At 39.9% G+C, this 16,424-nt stretch overlaps 3 protein-coding genes across 4 annotated transcripts; 1 reads left to right on the top strand and 2 right to left on the bottom strand.

Annotated features, from left to right (window-relative positions):
- The first annotated feature begins 96 nt into the window (after positions 1–96).
- On the top strand, positions 97–6,264 carry LOC149727206 (recombining binding protein suppressor of hairless-like). Its single transcript, XM_089889725.1, has 13 exons — positions 97–342; positions 514–722; positions 1,119–1,171; positions 1,336–2,000; positions 2,250–2,438; positions 2,634–2,859; positions 3,258–3,432; positions 3,613–3,750; positions 3,834–3,946; positions 4,022–4,162; positions 4,391–4,552; positions 5,663–5,766; positions 5,903–6,264. The coding sequence occupies exons 1-13, from the start codon at positions 152–154 to the stop codon at positions 6,129–6,131; spliced, it is 2,595 nt and encodes an 864-aa protein (XP_089745851.1). The 5' UTR covers positions 97–151; the 3' UTR covers positions 6,132–6,264.
- Positions 6,265–6,674: 410 nt separating this feature from the next.
- LOC149727205 (uncharacterized) lies at positions 6,675–11,326 on the bottom strand. The gene is made up of 9 exons (XM_089889734.1): positions 10,508–11,326; positions 9,764–9,904; positions 9,367–9,523; positions 8,909–9,049; positions 8,636–8,775; positions 8,014–8,224; positions 7,690–7,862; positions 7,202–7,471; positions 6,675–7,016 (listed from the first exon to the last, which is right to left on the bottom strand). Exons 1-9 carry the CDS (start codon positions 10,895–10,897, stop codon positions 6,804–6,806), a joined length of 1,836 nt encoding a protein of 611 aa, XP_089745860.1. The 5' UTR covers positions 10,898–11,326; the 3' UTR covers positions 6,675–6,803.
- Positions 11,327–13,263: 1,937 nt separating this feature from the next.
- On the bottom strand, positions 13,264–16,287 carry LOC149727204 (uncharacterized). 2 transcript variants are annotated; one of them, XM_089889747.1, is made up of 2 exons: positions 14,411–14,551; positions 13,264–14,319 (listed from the first exon to the last, which is right to left on the bottom strand). In XM_089889747.1, exons 1-2 carry the CDS (start codon positions 14,473–14,475, stop codon positions 13,443–13,445), a joined length of 942 nt encoding a protein of 313 aa, XP_089745873.1. In that variant the 5' UTR covers positions 14,476–14,551; the 3' UTR covers positions 13,264–13,442. The 2 variants fall into 2 exon arrangements, with proteins under 2 accessions (XP_089745873.1, XP_089745872.1); XM_089889746.1 differs by having other exon boundaries at positions 13,277–16,287.
- Between the last annotated feature and the right edge of the window lie 137 nt (positions 16,288–16,424).

The raw sequence follows: 16,424 nt of genomic DNA, 5'->3' as shown, positions 1-16,424 counted from the left end.
GATTTGAAGTCGATGTATATACAACGTCAGAAATGCACTACGTTTTTATACCAGATGAGCCACTAAAAGAATCTTTACATTTTTTCAGGTAGCAGAAGTAACATAAAGATATGTACATTTAGAGAACAGTTTTTTTGAAAAGAAGTCCAGCATGGCGGATTTATTTTTGCCCCCTATGACCCCAGCTACTCCTAATCAGGATGTAACGTTGGGGTTTTCGGGGTCAGATAACTACTCGTTGGTTGGGGTTAGCGAAGAAGATGACCCAACATTGGCGTGGGTGAGGTCCCTACCGTCACCCGGGAATGCTGGAACGTCAAATGATCGAACGAGCGAAAACAGGTTCGTTGTTGTATAAGAAATATAACAAGGTAAAACTTTGGTTCCCGGTGTAGACTTCAATTTTATTTCCGATGAATTATATTTCAAAGAGCGAAAATATTAAAAAATAAGTGAAGTAAAAAGCAAAAACAATGGTTTTCCGATGCCATTATCGGTTCGTTTTGTTGCCAGATTTTTGAACCGAAGTGCTCCTCTAAACACCGAACGTTTTTTGGAGACACCTTGTCCGGTTTTTGACGCTTGGGGTGGGGACGGAAGAAGGGACAGAGGGTCAAATAAAACACGGAGAAACAGCACGGTGTCTGTAGGACCTCCTGGTATTATCGCGTTTGTAAAAGACCTGGATGTAATTGAAGAGGAAAATCAACAGAATGTTAATGGTAAACAACGTAATTTTTTTATTGAGAGTGCAGGGCGTGCAGGCTATTTTTAAAAACGGCTGTTTTGTGTCTCTGCCGCAAACCATAGTTTTTAAACGATATCTGCTAAGTTTCTTTACATTTTTAGCGATATTTCGCACATATTGCCAAGAAATTCGGAGAAATAAGACTATATAGTTTATAAAGTTACGCATTTTACCGTTATAAAAAAATTTACACCGAGAATAGACAAAGAAACATTCTGTGTTGTTTAACTTCAAGATAACACGTGAAAATTCTGCACCTGTTGTGTCCGTGGGGAATATTAATAACTCCTATGTTTACTTAATATGTTTGAGGTATAAGCGAACACGAATAGTCACGGTTTCACTGTTTACAAGCTTGTGTTAATCGCAGGTCGTGCCAAGAACATTATTGACCAGGAGAAAATGGAAGAACAAGCAGAACAGGTAATTTACACATCATATGCGAGCTCGCAAGTTAATGCATGTTTGAAGCGGAATGCATTTGGCCTAACCATGGTTAGGCGCTGAGAGCAATTGAAATCATACAGGGTGCAATTTGAAGATGTTTGCTGGGGAAGACAATGCTACTAACCGTTGTCGTATTGTAGGTAATTCCGCCGACAAATAAAGGCAACGATGTGGCGTTTGATCCTAATCACAGAAAAAGTGGGAATATTAGTTTGGTAAACGTACATGGTGACTCGCTTGAAGATGTGTTAGCGCTTGCTACAAGGAACGCAGGCATTAGTGGGGATTTTATTGAACGCGAAATACAAGACGACCAGGGAAATATTGAAACATCTGTCACAGATACTGAACAAGTTACTAATTCTGTTGAAAGTGAATGTGTATATACTAAACCATGGGGCGACGGGTTTGAACCTATACCCCAGCGCTCAAATGGTGCAGACGTAACCGACTTTCAGCAAGCCGTGCAGTGCAACTATCCGAGAATTTATGAGGACCTACCAACTAGCTCAGTGCCGCCGCCTATTCAATATGACTCTAACCGACCACTCAACACGTCAGATAATCTTTCTGTCGTTTACGGAGAACAAGAGAGCGCAAATATACCGAATACGACAGCGGGCCAACAAAAATCCTTGGATCCGCCAGAAACTCAGACAAGAAAACGTAAAGCATCTACAGAAAATTATTTTCCGCACAAACTCAGCGATCGCAAACTGGTCACAATAAATGGTGACGTCATTGGGTCACGTGAGACAGTAGCGGGTTCAGGAGTGATGACGCCAAGCTCGGAAATCAATGAAAGGTATAATTACATTAACAGTTTCTGCTAGTTTGATTTTTTCTGTTTTTATGGTTTATGCTATGAATAAATGAACATAACTTGCTTTATCCTTGCGTGGCCGAAAACGACGATCGGTTTAATACGCTTGTTTTGCTTCATACACCTCATGTCGGCTTTATAGGAGTTACCCCGTATTATTCCAAAACGTCCATACACATTGTACAGTATTGTAAAGCAATTACAAAGGTGTTAAACTTCTACATGTGGCAGGTCAGCCTCGGTTGGAAGCAGCGTCTGCAGCAGCTTCACGCAAGAAATGCTTGTCGCGCAAGAAAAGAAAATGCCAGATAAGAAACTGCTTGGTGACATCGTGCGGCGATATTTGCGAAAGCGAGAAGACATGAAAGTTGTGATACTACACGCGAAAGTCGCACAAAAGTCGTATGGAAGCGAGAAGAGGTAAATGCAATCACAAACAAGTGTAGAAAACTAAAAATTATAACTAATATAGGGACGCCTATCTGAAAAAACGAACCGATTTTAAACATGAATATACAAGAATTTGGTTTATGGTTATACCGTATTGACAACGTGAAACTCACAACTTTGACCTTTTGTTTGTTTCCAAGTTCGCCAATCAAAATACTTTTATAGATTCTTCTGCCCCCCTCCGTGCGTCCACCTTCTCGGCACTGGTTGGAAAACGAAACAGCGTCGAAAGATGACGTCATCAAGTGCGTCACCAATGCCGTCACCATCGCCATCTACGTCATACGCCTCTCAGCCCTCTACGTCACTGGCTTCAGAAGTTTGTTTGTTCGTTGGAGTGGGCGGAGGTGAAAACGAACTGCAACAAGTTTTCCTGGACCCCCCAGCAAAGGTAAAACATCCAAAACCACATTTCATCCAACTCTTCACATTTATAACAATGTAGACTGTGCATATTTTAGTGGTTTAGTTCTTATTGACCCCCTTGAGTTGAAACGCTCTTGGGTTAGACCATGCCCCCCTCAATACACTTAAAACATTTAGTATGGGCCATGGTTATAGACGGCGGGTTCTGTGTATACGCCTCACTTAGCAAATACCAAAATTGCAATTAACGAATAACTTTTATCACATAATACTCCAATATCCCCATCATGGTTTAAACAATTAACTACGGTCTATTCTAATTTGTGTACTAACAAATTGGACGGAAAAAACAGAATGAAAATTAGGTGTCCTATATCTTCCCCTGCTTTACTATGAACTACACGTTACGCTACTAACCTTTAGAACTATGCTGCTGCAAAAACACTGCACACACCAGACTCCGACAAACGCAAGCACTTTGAAATCCATGTAAAGATGTTTTACGGAGACGGTTCAGAAATCGGATTATTTCACTCACAAAGAATCAAAGTAATCTCCAAACCAAGCAAAAAGAAACAGACTGTTAAAAATACAGACCGTAAGTAATTACCTAAGCACAAACATTATACAGTCTTTTTTATTACAAAGTATAAATATCGCTTTCAAACTCCAAAATTGTATTTGTGCGTTCTTCTGTGTTCTGTTGTTAGCACAAGATTTTCCTGATATCATGTTTAAAACAAAAGTAAGCTTACTAGCGCCACCATGTGTTTTACAGTGTGCATACCATCCGGTAGCAAGGTGTCGCTGTTCAACCGACTTCGATCACAAACAGTTTCCACGAGATATCTGCACGTCACTAAAGATGGTTACAGGGCAAGCGCTACTCAATGGGGTGCTTTCGCCATTCACTTAAGTAAGAGAAACGATTTAAAACAAAAACACTGGCGTGACCTCATATTACGTAAACAATAATGACGTCACGAAATGTATTTATAGTTCACGAAAATCAACCGGAAGCAAACGAGTTCGAGGTGCATGATGGGTACGTGCATTACGGGACGTCGGTTAAACTTGTGTGTTCCGTCACCGGTTACGCTCTACCGCGCTTGGTAAGTGTTTACGTCATTCGTGACGTCATTGATTTCGCGTCAACATATTTTTCGAACAATATGTTGTGTTTGCAGATAATACGCAAAGTAGACAGACAGATGGCAAGCGTATTGAGCGACGAACCTGTATCTCAACTCCATAAATGTGCATTGTACTTGAAGGACACGGATCGTCAATATCTTTGTCTTTCACAGGAAAAGATTATCGTTCATAAAGTAAACAAGCGCCAAGCACTGAAGTTTAAGCGTTTTGCTGTATAAGTAATTTATTTCACCAAATTACGGTTTTATAAAGACAATCTTACATAACCCTGCAACATTCAGCACCCTTATAAATTGAGGACGTACATATATAGATACATATAGATGCTATACATACACAAAATGGCAATGATCGACATAATTCGTATTTTTCTGCCTCTCCTAATGAAAGGATTTTATTAGGCGACCCAGAGCACGAAGAATCCTAGCATGGATTGTCTGAGCGATGGCGCTTGCTGGACGATTATATCAACGGAAAAAGCGGAATACCGTTGGAGTGACAGCTCGTTTAATCTGGTTAATAATGTACCAGTGACTCCTGTGCCGGTAGTGAAAAATCTAGAGGTAAAAAAATAGAGATATATTCGGGTCGATCAGTAATCAGCGAAGCTATTGCGCATGCGCAGAAGGTCGGACCGAATATACGACACTGACAAGCTTAAAACATTGTGTGTAAACCCATATATTAAACAGGCATTAACATAGTTTGAGTCTATGCCGAAATTATGAAACATATTCTTCTGGTTTAATATTGCTTTCATTTTCCCACGGGGCCTATGGGTTAAAAAGAGGTTACCCCGATTTCCTGTACGTCACTTGGGGCTAATGGGTCTAAGGTCTTACGTACGTCTTTGAAGGTGCAAAACAACCAGCGCTATAGTGCGATAATGGCGTGTCAAGGGTCTTTGAAATGTAACCTTAATTGTGAACGAATGTTTAAATGCAATTGTCTTGCACCGAAGTGTCAATATGTCGACTTAGCAGTTTTTAGGGAAACTTGTACGGTAACAAACGTTGCTTGTTTTGCAACAATACAGCTCTGTCACTTTATTGTTCTGCAAAAATGACGCAACGCCGAAGAATTTAGACTGGGCACGACAAGTACAGCATCCGCTCTCGACATCCAAGTTCTGACTATGAGCAGAAGTCATTCGCAACCGGTTAAGCGTAGTCAGCAGTTTAACACAAGCTCGCAACTTAATCAATCAAAGTTTACCTATTTGAATTAAATCAGCTAAAGGCCACCAATATAATCCAACAAATAACAATTTCTGAGGTTGACAACTTCGGTCACTATATCTAGTACTCCTTGCTTGTATATTTTCGAATAAAATCAAGAATTAGCGTTACAATGAAACACAAAAATGGCGGTTTCGTAACGCATGGTGATTTTGAAATAGACATAACATAATGGTTGGGAAGAAGTAGCATTTAATGCGGTAAGGGAAGATGGGACACCGTTAGCACATATCCAAATATCCGGATCGTGTTTTAAACAGTTAACAACGGTCTATATGGGAGTCGTGAGAATACAGTTTTATAATTCTTCGAATGTTCTTTGTTTACTACCAAATGGGATGAGAAAATAGAATGAAAATGTGTCCAATTTACCCCACCTTAATAAACATATTTTAGTCCTGAAACTAGACACGTCATAAAAGTCTTTGTTTGCAGATAAACGGAGGTGGCGAAGTGGCGATGGCGGAATTTACAGGAACAAACTTTGCACCGAATCTCACAGTTTGGTTCTCAGATGTAGAGACAGAAACTATGTTCAGGTATTTCCCACTTTGTGGATTTCATGGATGTAAAATAATTCAGGTCTCTTTCATATTTGGTACAAGCCATGGATACTGTGTTAACAATTCCGTTTTTACCAAAAAGATTGTTCTAATATACTTCAATCTCATTTAGGTGTTCTGAATCCATAATGTGCTTCATACCCGACATATCAAAGATACAGAAAGGCTGGAAATACGTGAAGAAAACGGTTAAAGTTCCGTTACTCCTTGTCCGGGACGACGGTGTAATTTACCCATGTGGGGTCAATTTCTATTATACCCCTGAACCGGGTCCGAACGCTCCTAAACACCCTTCTATAAAAGAAATTTTGAAACAGAAATCGACTATTCAGTTTGACTGACACTTGATTTTAGAAATTATAAAATCGCCACAGTGTTTTCAAATGTGCAATCTAACTTCTACTGATTCAATGCATTAATGTTGCAATGACATTTGCTATCGTGAATTTAACAATAGACAAGTACTAAGAATTTGTGGTTGAAACGATCAAATGCTAATTTTCAAACAAGCATCAAAAGAACTTACAATGCAACTACATAGTTCCACAGTAGCCTACCTGAAATCTAACAGTTAAAAGCAATCAAAGACAAACTAAATGCAGACACTAACTTAACTACAGCACTACTGGCAGAGCAGCACAAGGAAACTGAGTAACGTGGCAATACAACTAGACCGAGAGACGTAAGAATGTAGATTAAAATTCGGTGCGCGCGTTCCGTAAATTAAATGTGATGGAATGCATTGCACTAAAGGCGGAGTGTACTACAGTAGGTATATTGCTTTTAATGCCCCAGCCATCAGAAATGCAGGTGCGCAATATGACCTACTATAACTGGACTGTTCTGCTATTCAAGAATAAACAAAGGACGCCTTCGAGGTAAAATTAAATTTGAAACTTCTGGTTTAATTTACTTTCAAATAAATACAAGCAATGCTTAGATATATGTACAAACAAAGCACTCCAGAAGCGGTGATTGAAACAATAGAAACTTATAGCAATTATAGAATATGTTCAAGTATTAGTGTCTGGGGTCTGATTTCTTTGAAAGTTGATTAACCATTGTGGGAGCGGCAACTTCTGACACCCCATATATTGTCGTCTCATTCGAGTGGGGTTGTCACTATACTCTGGCAACCCTTCAGAGATAGGTGCCCCAAATAAAGTGAAGTCCTCTGCGTGACGTCGATGCGTGATTGACGGGAGGCTGTGAGTGAACGCCAAGCCCTGGAAAGTAGAAATTTTTACTTAAACAGTTAAGTCGTGATAATACTGCCGAATAATTCTGTAACCTTATTTTCCTGATTATCATTAAATAGAGGTTCGCGGAAAGAAAATTAAAGAAAGTTTCGTCTGACAAAGTGTCCCAACTTCCCCCACCCTACTATATTAATTATATCTGCCAACTTTACCTCGTATGCAAATGCAACATTCTGCAGCGGGGAGAGTCTGCTCCAATGCGAAGTGACGTCACGACCCCAGGAGTAATCCCACGTATCTCCACTAGCAATAAGAACTACACGCTCCCATGACGTCAGAGTCGTGGCAGCGACTCTTTGACGTAATGCTGACGTCAGAACTCCTGAATAACTCTGATCCGCGAAAACGAAGACATGATTTGCGTCACACCCAGCAATATCATCCAGAAATTCAGTTACAAGGTATTTCTCTGATAATTCACTCTAAAGAGAACATGCAATGAGAAAACTACGTAATACTACTAGACCACAACAGTTATGTATGCCAAGCATACAATATCGTTTTTTTTTTATGACACAGTTATTTACACAAGCTTAAAATAAAAAAAAAACAAGATTCGTAAAACCGAAACTAAATTAACTATTAAATCATTTTGTATATGTGGCAGAATACATTAAAGGTTTGCAATTTTAACTCTTACCTCGCCGTTTCCGTTGTTGTCCCACAGAAGAAGGGAACCCTCTGTGTCTGTGGGTCCATTCATGTAAATAACTAACGAATCAGCACAAAGACTAGTTCTACAAATTGTTGTAATGTGATTTCGTATTCGGAACTTCTCACTGGCAGGTAGTCCGTATCTGTACGGTTCGCCGACTGAAAATCGCAATGCAACAATTTGAACCTTACGTATACATGTCCTACATATACAGAACTAGTATATAACAAAAGGTATAATAACAGTAAAGTCTTTCGTACTCAATATAGTAAAACCGAAATAAACCATAAATATCTACATGTATCATACGTTTCACGTCTCCATTCCCATTGTAGAAGACTTGAATGTTATCCTTTTGAAAACCATTCCGTCTAAGCATGGTGTAAAACGACCGTAAGTTTTCTTCATTCTGCGTAACCATAGTAACGTCGTTCCAACCCCCGAAAAGCGTCACAGCGTAATCACAAGTAGCGTATAGTCGACAAAGCGGAGGAAATTTGATTTGGCTGCTTCGCAATTTCTGGGATAATTGGCATAGCTTGAATAGCAAAACTGACAAGGTATATACGTAACTGTGAGGGCACGCGGGTTCTTACGAGTGATGAACGACTAAGACAGCAAACGCGCGAGAAGACCTTTCACAGGAAGTAACCCGTGACCACACTTGGCATTACAGAATGAAAACAACTTACACTAAACTTGTAAACATGCTACTGCGAGCTTGCCTTAGCAAAACCCCGCAAATTTTATCGATACTAACTTGGTAATTTAGCCATATTTATAAAAATATGATTCCTTAAATTAAGTTCACCAATTATTACACTTTTGGGATGTTGGTATTTTTAAACCGAAGTAAAATGAGTGCAAAAGGTAATATAATTCTAATATTCTATTGTTGGTGTTTGAAACTGTCAATACAACTTCATTTCACCTTTGAATAACATCGGCGAGTGTTCTCAATTAGTTCGCAGTTTTCCACGATTGTGGATTCGGTCACCACAGTTTTAGGACAAGGTCCGAAACCAGATATGTATGGCATGCATTCCAACAACTGTTGTCTGGTCTGTCCGGCTATGAAACAAACATAATTCATAAGGTCTATAAGATATAATAAAACTTAAGTGTTTGGTTCATTGTTCTAATCCTGACAGCACGTTGCAAAATGGCGGGAAGTTAAATTCGAAAACTCTGACGTAACAAATACCATTCTCGTTTGTGATTTCGTCATACACTAGTGGAATGAAGTTGATTTCACATTTCTTTGCCAAGTCGTTAGGACTTAAGTGGGAACGATAGATGTTTCGACATCCGCTTCTGCGTGCTTGTGTTAGACATAAGCCGGGACCTGGTAGGGAATTTAAACAATACCGATTACCACTATGGAGAAACTGGAAAAGTAGAGTTAACAGACTAGGTTCACAAACTACGTTAGAGCAAGTTGTATTCAACTGTGTAAGAAAACAATTGTGAAACCTTAAGATTTCCTAAACTAGTGTATATAAAAAAGCTTGATTAAGTATAAAAACAAACATGATTTCTAAAAAAGCAGTTGTGTATAGGCTTAAGATGGAAAAATGGACCAAATCCGGCCTGAGTCCTTGGCCCTCAAGGACCTCACGCATATGGAGTATAAGATGGGCTTAAGATTGTATGTGAATTTACCTATTTCAATTCCTCGCTTCCGTTTGCACCATGGTCTAGTCGCGCCATCAATATAGAAAACTAAAAGTAGATGACCGAAACTTGCGGTTGGAAATGGGTCCACTACCGCCACCGAGTGGTGGGAGGATGAGTCCCTTAATCTGCCTTCGGGGATCGTCTGAGTATTTCAATTATTATTATATATGTACCAAAACTTTACCGTTACTGGGGAATTTTTGCAAAGCTGCTTTGAGACGGCACAGCCATTACTAATAGGTTTACATACATGGGGTTGCTCTGGTATTAAGACAACATTAGAAACTCTAGTTATCTAGTCGTCTAAATCTAATGCACGTAACATGTGCTCGCATTCGTGTATTGCAAATTGAAAAGGTTTAAACTTTAAATGCAAACCTACCACTGAGTACACAGTGTTTACTCTTGGCGGTGTGACGTAGAACCGCATCTGGTCAGTTGGAATACGGGAGAGGGTTTCACATTTTCCTTCGTCGGTGAAGTAGCGGCGGGCGAAATGACAGTCAATGCTTCTGATCATCCGCTAGGGTTAAACATGTGTATAGCAATCGGATATAACTTTGTGTTAATAAAACTGCGATGTTGCGGTCTTACTTTTTGCAATCGATTTATGAAGAACAGTCAAAAAATGGAATTGTGCATTTAACTAAATATAGTAAATATAAAAACGTGAAGACCGCCTGATGTAAAATTATGATGATGCATCGTGCAACTGAAATTATGTTGGAAATTTTATAAGTTTAGCAGGTTCTAACTAATAACCATCGGAGGTATGTCAATTTTTTATAAACGTAGGCATATTATTCCAACAAAAATATACGTTCAGAAAATTCTTTTAGTTAGCATCCTTAATGATATATGGTCGATTATTCTGATAAATAAAAGCCACAACAACAAAAATACAGTAGGGTGGGGGAAGATGGGACATCTTTTCGTTTTTATTTTCTCGTCCCGTTTGGTAGTAAACAAAGCAACATGCAAAGAATAATAAAACCGTATCTTCACGACTCCCATAGATCGTTGTTAATTGTTTAAAATATGATCAGGATATTGGAATATTAGGTGCTAAAGGTGTCCCATCTTTCCCCACACTACTATATATAAAATTTCGGAAGAAAAAACTCACTTTTACATGAACAGCCAGTACTGAGGTAAACGTCTTCATAGTACGATGATGGACAATCCTCGGGAGGAGAGTTGATCTTCCCGAACTGTAGCTTGTCTCCATCCGAAAGTTCCGGGCGGTGTAACTCCCATTGAATGAAGTACCATCGCTGCTGGTGTTTTGATGAAGAAGATCGGATGGCGTACTCAACGCTCCTACCTCCTCCTCCGAGTTTATCAGCACAGAGTTCAAAGTCGAGATGTTTGTTTGGACTTGAGGGCCCACAGTCGTCGCATTCGTGGTACTTCTGTTGTCCGTTCGTTCTGGGTTCGCATTTGAACTTAAAATTAGATTAGAAAGTATGAAGATCAAGCAGAGAAAACAATTTCCCTTTACACGTAATAAAAACATTTTCTCGATCCAAAATAAAAGAAAACTTGAATAAAATCTGCGAGTATGGAGGTTACTTTAATATCAAAACAGCCTATGGGCAAACTTAAAACTTTAAAAGTTCTCTGACCGGTGTGCGCGGTTTAATGAAATCAGATTACTTTTATCGTTTCCTTTAATCTATATTGCCAATCGACTTCGTCATCTCTAAAACTTGGCGCTAAACTGGTCTTTTTATAAGGAAATACCAGTTTAAACTTTTTCTCGCTTTCTTGTTTGTTTGCTCTCGCGCAACACGTAGAAATTGGGGCGAACGTGCTCAAAGAGATGTATCCAGAAACATTTCCATACAACCAGTTAGAAAACTGTGTGCCATCACTGCAGCCTTTGTGTAAATGCAAAATCTAACAGTTGTCCAACCCTTGCAGAAAAGCGTGTAACTAAAGAAATGGACCAGTTTACGAGATGTATCGTCAGTCAAACTATCCAAAGAATTTTTTGGTGACGTAGCGATTTCAAGTTACCCGTAACACTAAGAGTCGGTAGCGATACCGAACACGCGCGGGCGGAAATAACATTAAACGGAGCTATTTGTTTGGTCAAGCTATCCAAACAAAACCCTAAAAGTGAAGCCGCAATTTTAAAAAGATTACGCAACAAAGTCGTAGGTGCGTTGCGAGCAGGAAGCAAGCCAAATACCGAATGTCCTATCTCTCGAAACGCCTGTCATCTGACCGCGAGCTGTCAAAACAACCTGATAATCACGAAGGGGAATCACCTAGGGCTACCGGGTCTTTCACTGGTTTCCTGTTGATGAGGCGCCATTTTGTTGTTCAACACCACTAAATCTCACCCCACCGCATGAGGTTTCTTCTTAGAATCGTGACTATATAACACTACAACCTCAGTGTATAGTATGATCACCGACCCTGTGTATATTAAGGTAGAGAACCTGGTCTGTCTGCATGGTAGATAATATTATTGACATGTAACTTGTACACAATACAACATTAGTGTATTTAGATAGTACCTCGCATTATGTTGTATAATATATATTAACGTGGGTAGATAGCTTCTGAAATACCTTAAATAAAACCTGGCTAATTACCAACTATTAAACTGGTTACTTGTTCAGCCTATAGACCGCTTATTGTAGAATTTGTCTATAATTAATGTATGTCACAATGTAATTAGCAGTGCGCACTTTAACCATGAAACTGCAACTATATAAATAAGGACTTGTGGTGTTAAACATGTCGATATGGGTTGATGCGGGCCGGGAATAGCGAACAATTGGAGATATCATCAACATTCGATATTGCCATTGACGTGACACGCAAATCTGCATCACTTGTTATGGTTGCTCTGAATAATTAATTGCAGCGAATGGCATCGTTGCAGAGACTGGCTTAAAAGGCTCATAAGCGATGAAGTAGGCCCAAGCGACGTAGGCTGAATGCACAAGGTCGATATTGCTCGGTATATAAAATTGATTTGACAGCGAAAGACGCAAATGAACTTTGAAGACGCTTTGTGTTTATAAAGGCAACTTTTTTTTCAAAACGAAAGAGTCGGTCAATTTTAATTTTGTAAGATGGGGTGAAACGATTCGTAATAGTTCTGCTTATAGAGTTAGACTATTGATTACAGATTCGAGCAACAAGACAATAACTGTCACTGTCTCCAAAGATTATACAGACCCCCAAGGACGGCTGTGACGGTAGAGCCCGTTTCTGCATTCTCTGTTCAATATATTGAAGGCAAATTCGATAACCTTTAGGTCGACCGGCATCCGGTGTATAACACTTAAGTTATATATGCAAATATAATGGCGTTATTACATAGTTTCTATAGTGAGTGCAAGCTATATACCTTATTTGGAATCATTACGAAGGGGATAAAAGTAACGCGGAAGACTATAAGCAGGAATAGTACAATTTCTGGAAGCTTTTCCATTATAGGCTCGTTTTAAACGACACATACTCAAACGAATAAGAATTCTATCTATATAAGTGTCGGTTTTACCGACGTTTACGCTGCAATGTGGCGAATGAACTCTTTGCTGGTTCATACACAGCACATGCTGCTGTCCGAACTAAAACGCAGGTTGTCAATTGTTTTTGTTCCGCTTTTGAAGCGTGATCCCAAGCAAAGGGATTGATGCAATTGGGAAGCGCAAGAACAGCAACATGCCTGAAGAAAACTAAGTTTCAGAGTCCCGGTCGTAACCCAAAGGTGCGCCAGGCAATCATGTTGGTTGTGTTTTAAGCCAAAAATCCGAAAAATGTACGAAGATCGAAAAGTGGTCCGGAACGCAATTTAACCAATATAAACGTGTATCGAATTTATCATGTTGAATTTATATTCACTTTAATTTATTTCGGAGTGAAGCAGCAACGTCAGGCATTTATCATAGGTGTCATATTTCAACCCGTTAGTGATGATCTGGTTAGACCAATGACCGGCACCGAACTTCGAATATAGTAATTTTTCACTATAATTGGCCAGCGCTCTTACCACTGTCCCACAGCGGCCATTTTTATACACATTCCGTTTCGCAAAAAAATTACTTTAAAAAACTGTGATGAGTAATTGGACATACCTTGGTGTAAAGATTTGAATTACGACGAAGCCGTGCTCGTTTCCTGCAATGTCGAGTCTTGACGGATGAACCGGTTCGATGACGGCGTCTCGTCTTCCGCAGCGCCGACTTTCGATTTCTTACTCTAGATACCGGTGATTTCGCGATCGCTTTCGAAAGTTTGTAGCTGTTTGTGACGTCACAAGCCTGCATTCCGCTGCTGCAGAGGGTGATGGCGGGTGATGACGTCATACTTTGACTGAAGCCACCAATCTTTACAATGTCGTGTGGAAGAGATCTGGCAAGGCGGTCCGAACCTCTACATTGTTCACGCACCGCTGCTCTCCACGCATGAGTGCGCGCAGGGTTGGAGCGAACGTTTCGAGGAAGGGAATTCATTTTTGGGATTTTGTAAAAGGCACTTGCAGAAGTACCGCTTATAGGAGCCCTGTGGACGTGGTTGGGGTATGTAACTTTGTTGTGGTTAATGTATTCGAGGGTGGTCTCAGGGCAACCACGCCTTGCGGAGAAGGATGTTTCGCGTACGGTGTTAACACGTTTAAAACTAGTTGAAGCTTCATTTACAAGAACGAACTCAGTTGAATCATCACTTGATCCGTCGTTGTAGTTTTGAATGTAGTTTTCCTTTTCTATCGGGTACCACTGCCCCCGGCCAAGAGGAAGCATTCTATTATTCACATTATGAACACCAACAGGACTGAAAACACAGCTCACAGAAGCGGAGCGCTTCCACTGCGGCGATGTCCCTGGTTCCTGTTTATGTTTTAAACCGTGTATTGAGGAGAGAGTTCCCGTGTGTCCGTTTCGCCACCCAGAAGTATCTGGACGCTGCTCTCGCTCTCTGTAATCAATTGGTATGAAACCGCCGCTGTATTTTGTGAAGTCGGTTTGATCTTCTTCATATGGGATACCTACATCACGCATAGACTTACTCCTGCTCTCTCGAGCGTTCGCATCCACTTCTTTTTTGCCTTCTTTCTTTTTGTGATCTCTCCATTTGCTTTCTTCACTCTCTTCCCTCGCACCACGCAGGCCGTCCGTTATTTCTCGAACGATGTATCTCCAATGGTCAGTGGGAGATGCTGCATCGTGCATTATGGTCATGCTACACCACTACGACAACTCTAAAACACCAACGTGAAATTATAAGATAAAAAGGTCACATCCATTCTTTTCTTACTAGCAACAACATTCTACCAAAATATCACAACAGTTTTGGAAAACCGTGTTTCAAACTATTGCGCCAAGAAAAGAAAAAGGTTTTCAGCTGAAACCTATCGCAGAAGAAATTTAAATATAAGAGACGAACCAGGCCAACTGATTAAAATAATCTGACAAATATTCAACTAAATCCAGATTGTTAAGAAATTAGTTTAAAAAAACAGAACAGCACCACACTATATCTTTGTCCCCTAGGAGGTTTATTCACCAAAATCTTCCTGTCCAAAATCTTGTTTAGAAATCGGGACTTCTGAGTAACAACTTAATGGCTGCGTATGAAAAACACGCCGACGAAAGCAGAACTTTTATTGGACTTTCTAAACAATAAAGTTTTCGACATTTTGCAGAAGCGTGTGCCATATCTATGAGTAAATACTTCTAGGCAAAAACCTAAAACTTCTACAATATTTTTAAGCGGGTAAAATTCGCTAACATAGCCTGTTCTAGCCTTGGTAACTGTATCAGCGGTCCACCTTTCGCTTTTTGCCAAAACGTGCTACTGTCTCGAGCTTACCCCAGAGACCTACAGGGGCCGTTCTGCTGCGCCGTCGAATTAAGGCAGCCAGACAGGCGTAAGAAAACAAAGCGCGTCTAGCGAAAACATCAATTATTTATTGCCCTTCGACTAATTGAATTCGGATCCGTTAAATTCTACGGGACGCGTTGCCGACCTTCAATGCCACGAATGACTGGCATTAATGCGTTCGAGTTTCGAACAGATTGTTCATTGAAAGACAGACGTTTTACATTTTCGCCTCTGACCACCTTTACCGAGTACGATGCCACCGGTTCGTTCATTCCAACAAAATCTATAGCATTTGTGGTCCTTTGAAGAATTTGTGTAAACGTAATTCCCATAGCATGTCCGAAAGGCCGTTCGATTTTTAAATCACTTTTCCGCGAAAGCAAGCGACTTGCAAACAAGATGTCGAATCAATAGCTCACAACTGAAGACGGATTGTTAATGCAAGTTTAGTAGGGCATGCCATTTGCACCAGACTTGTTGTAGCGTGATCGCGTTATTTAGAAACCCAAGTCAAAACCACAACAAATGGTATTATCAACGGACAACGACATTTTGAAACAGGGGCTGGTAACCGACAAGCAGTGTTCAGAAGTTTACAGTATAGAAGGAAACAATATCTTGACAAATCGCCTTAAAGAATGAAATACCGGTCTTCATGTATCTTACATAGACATATAGTGGGGTGGGGGAAGATGGGACACATTTAGCACAAAATATATAAATATCCTGATCGTGTTTTAAACAATTGACAACGGTCTATGAAAGTCGCGAGGACAAGGTTTTATAATTCTTTGAATGTTCTTTGTTTACTATTAAAATGTACGAGAAAATATAGAATGAAAAGGTGTCCCATCTTCCCCCATTCTATTATATATACGCGACCTCATTGATAACAAGTGAACTCCCGATCGATCAACAAGGTATACTATATGCTTTGAAATTACACGTATCCGCATGTACAAAATGCTCATAATGATTACAAATTTGGCTTGAACAGAAAATGTTTCAAAATGGCCCAACAGACACAACCAAATAACAGACTAGTAGCAAAAGCACCAGATTTAGGTATTAATGAAAACTTTTTTTGGTTCTGTTCACCTCTTTAAGATTACGTCGGAAAGAATGCAAATTGCCACCGGCATGCGTTATTGAATTTAAATAAATTGCCGAAACTTGAAATATATTGAAGTGTTCACTGG

This window comes from Ciona robusta, chromosome 12 (genome assembly GCF_009617815.1).
Source record: "Ciona robusta chromosome 12, ASM961781v2".
Lineage (NCBI taxonomy): Eukaryota > Metazoa > Chordata > Ascidiacea > Phlebobranchia > Cionidae > Ciona > Ciona robusta.
Note: the sequence above shows the minus strand (reverse complement) of the source record. Positions and strands in the feature narration are given on the sequence as shown.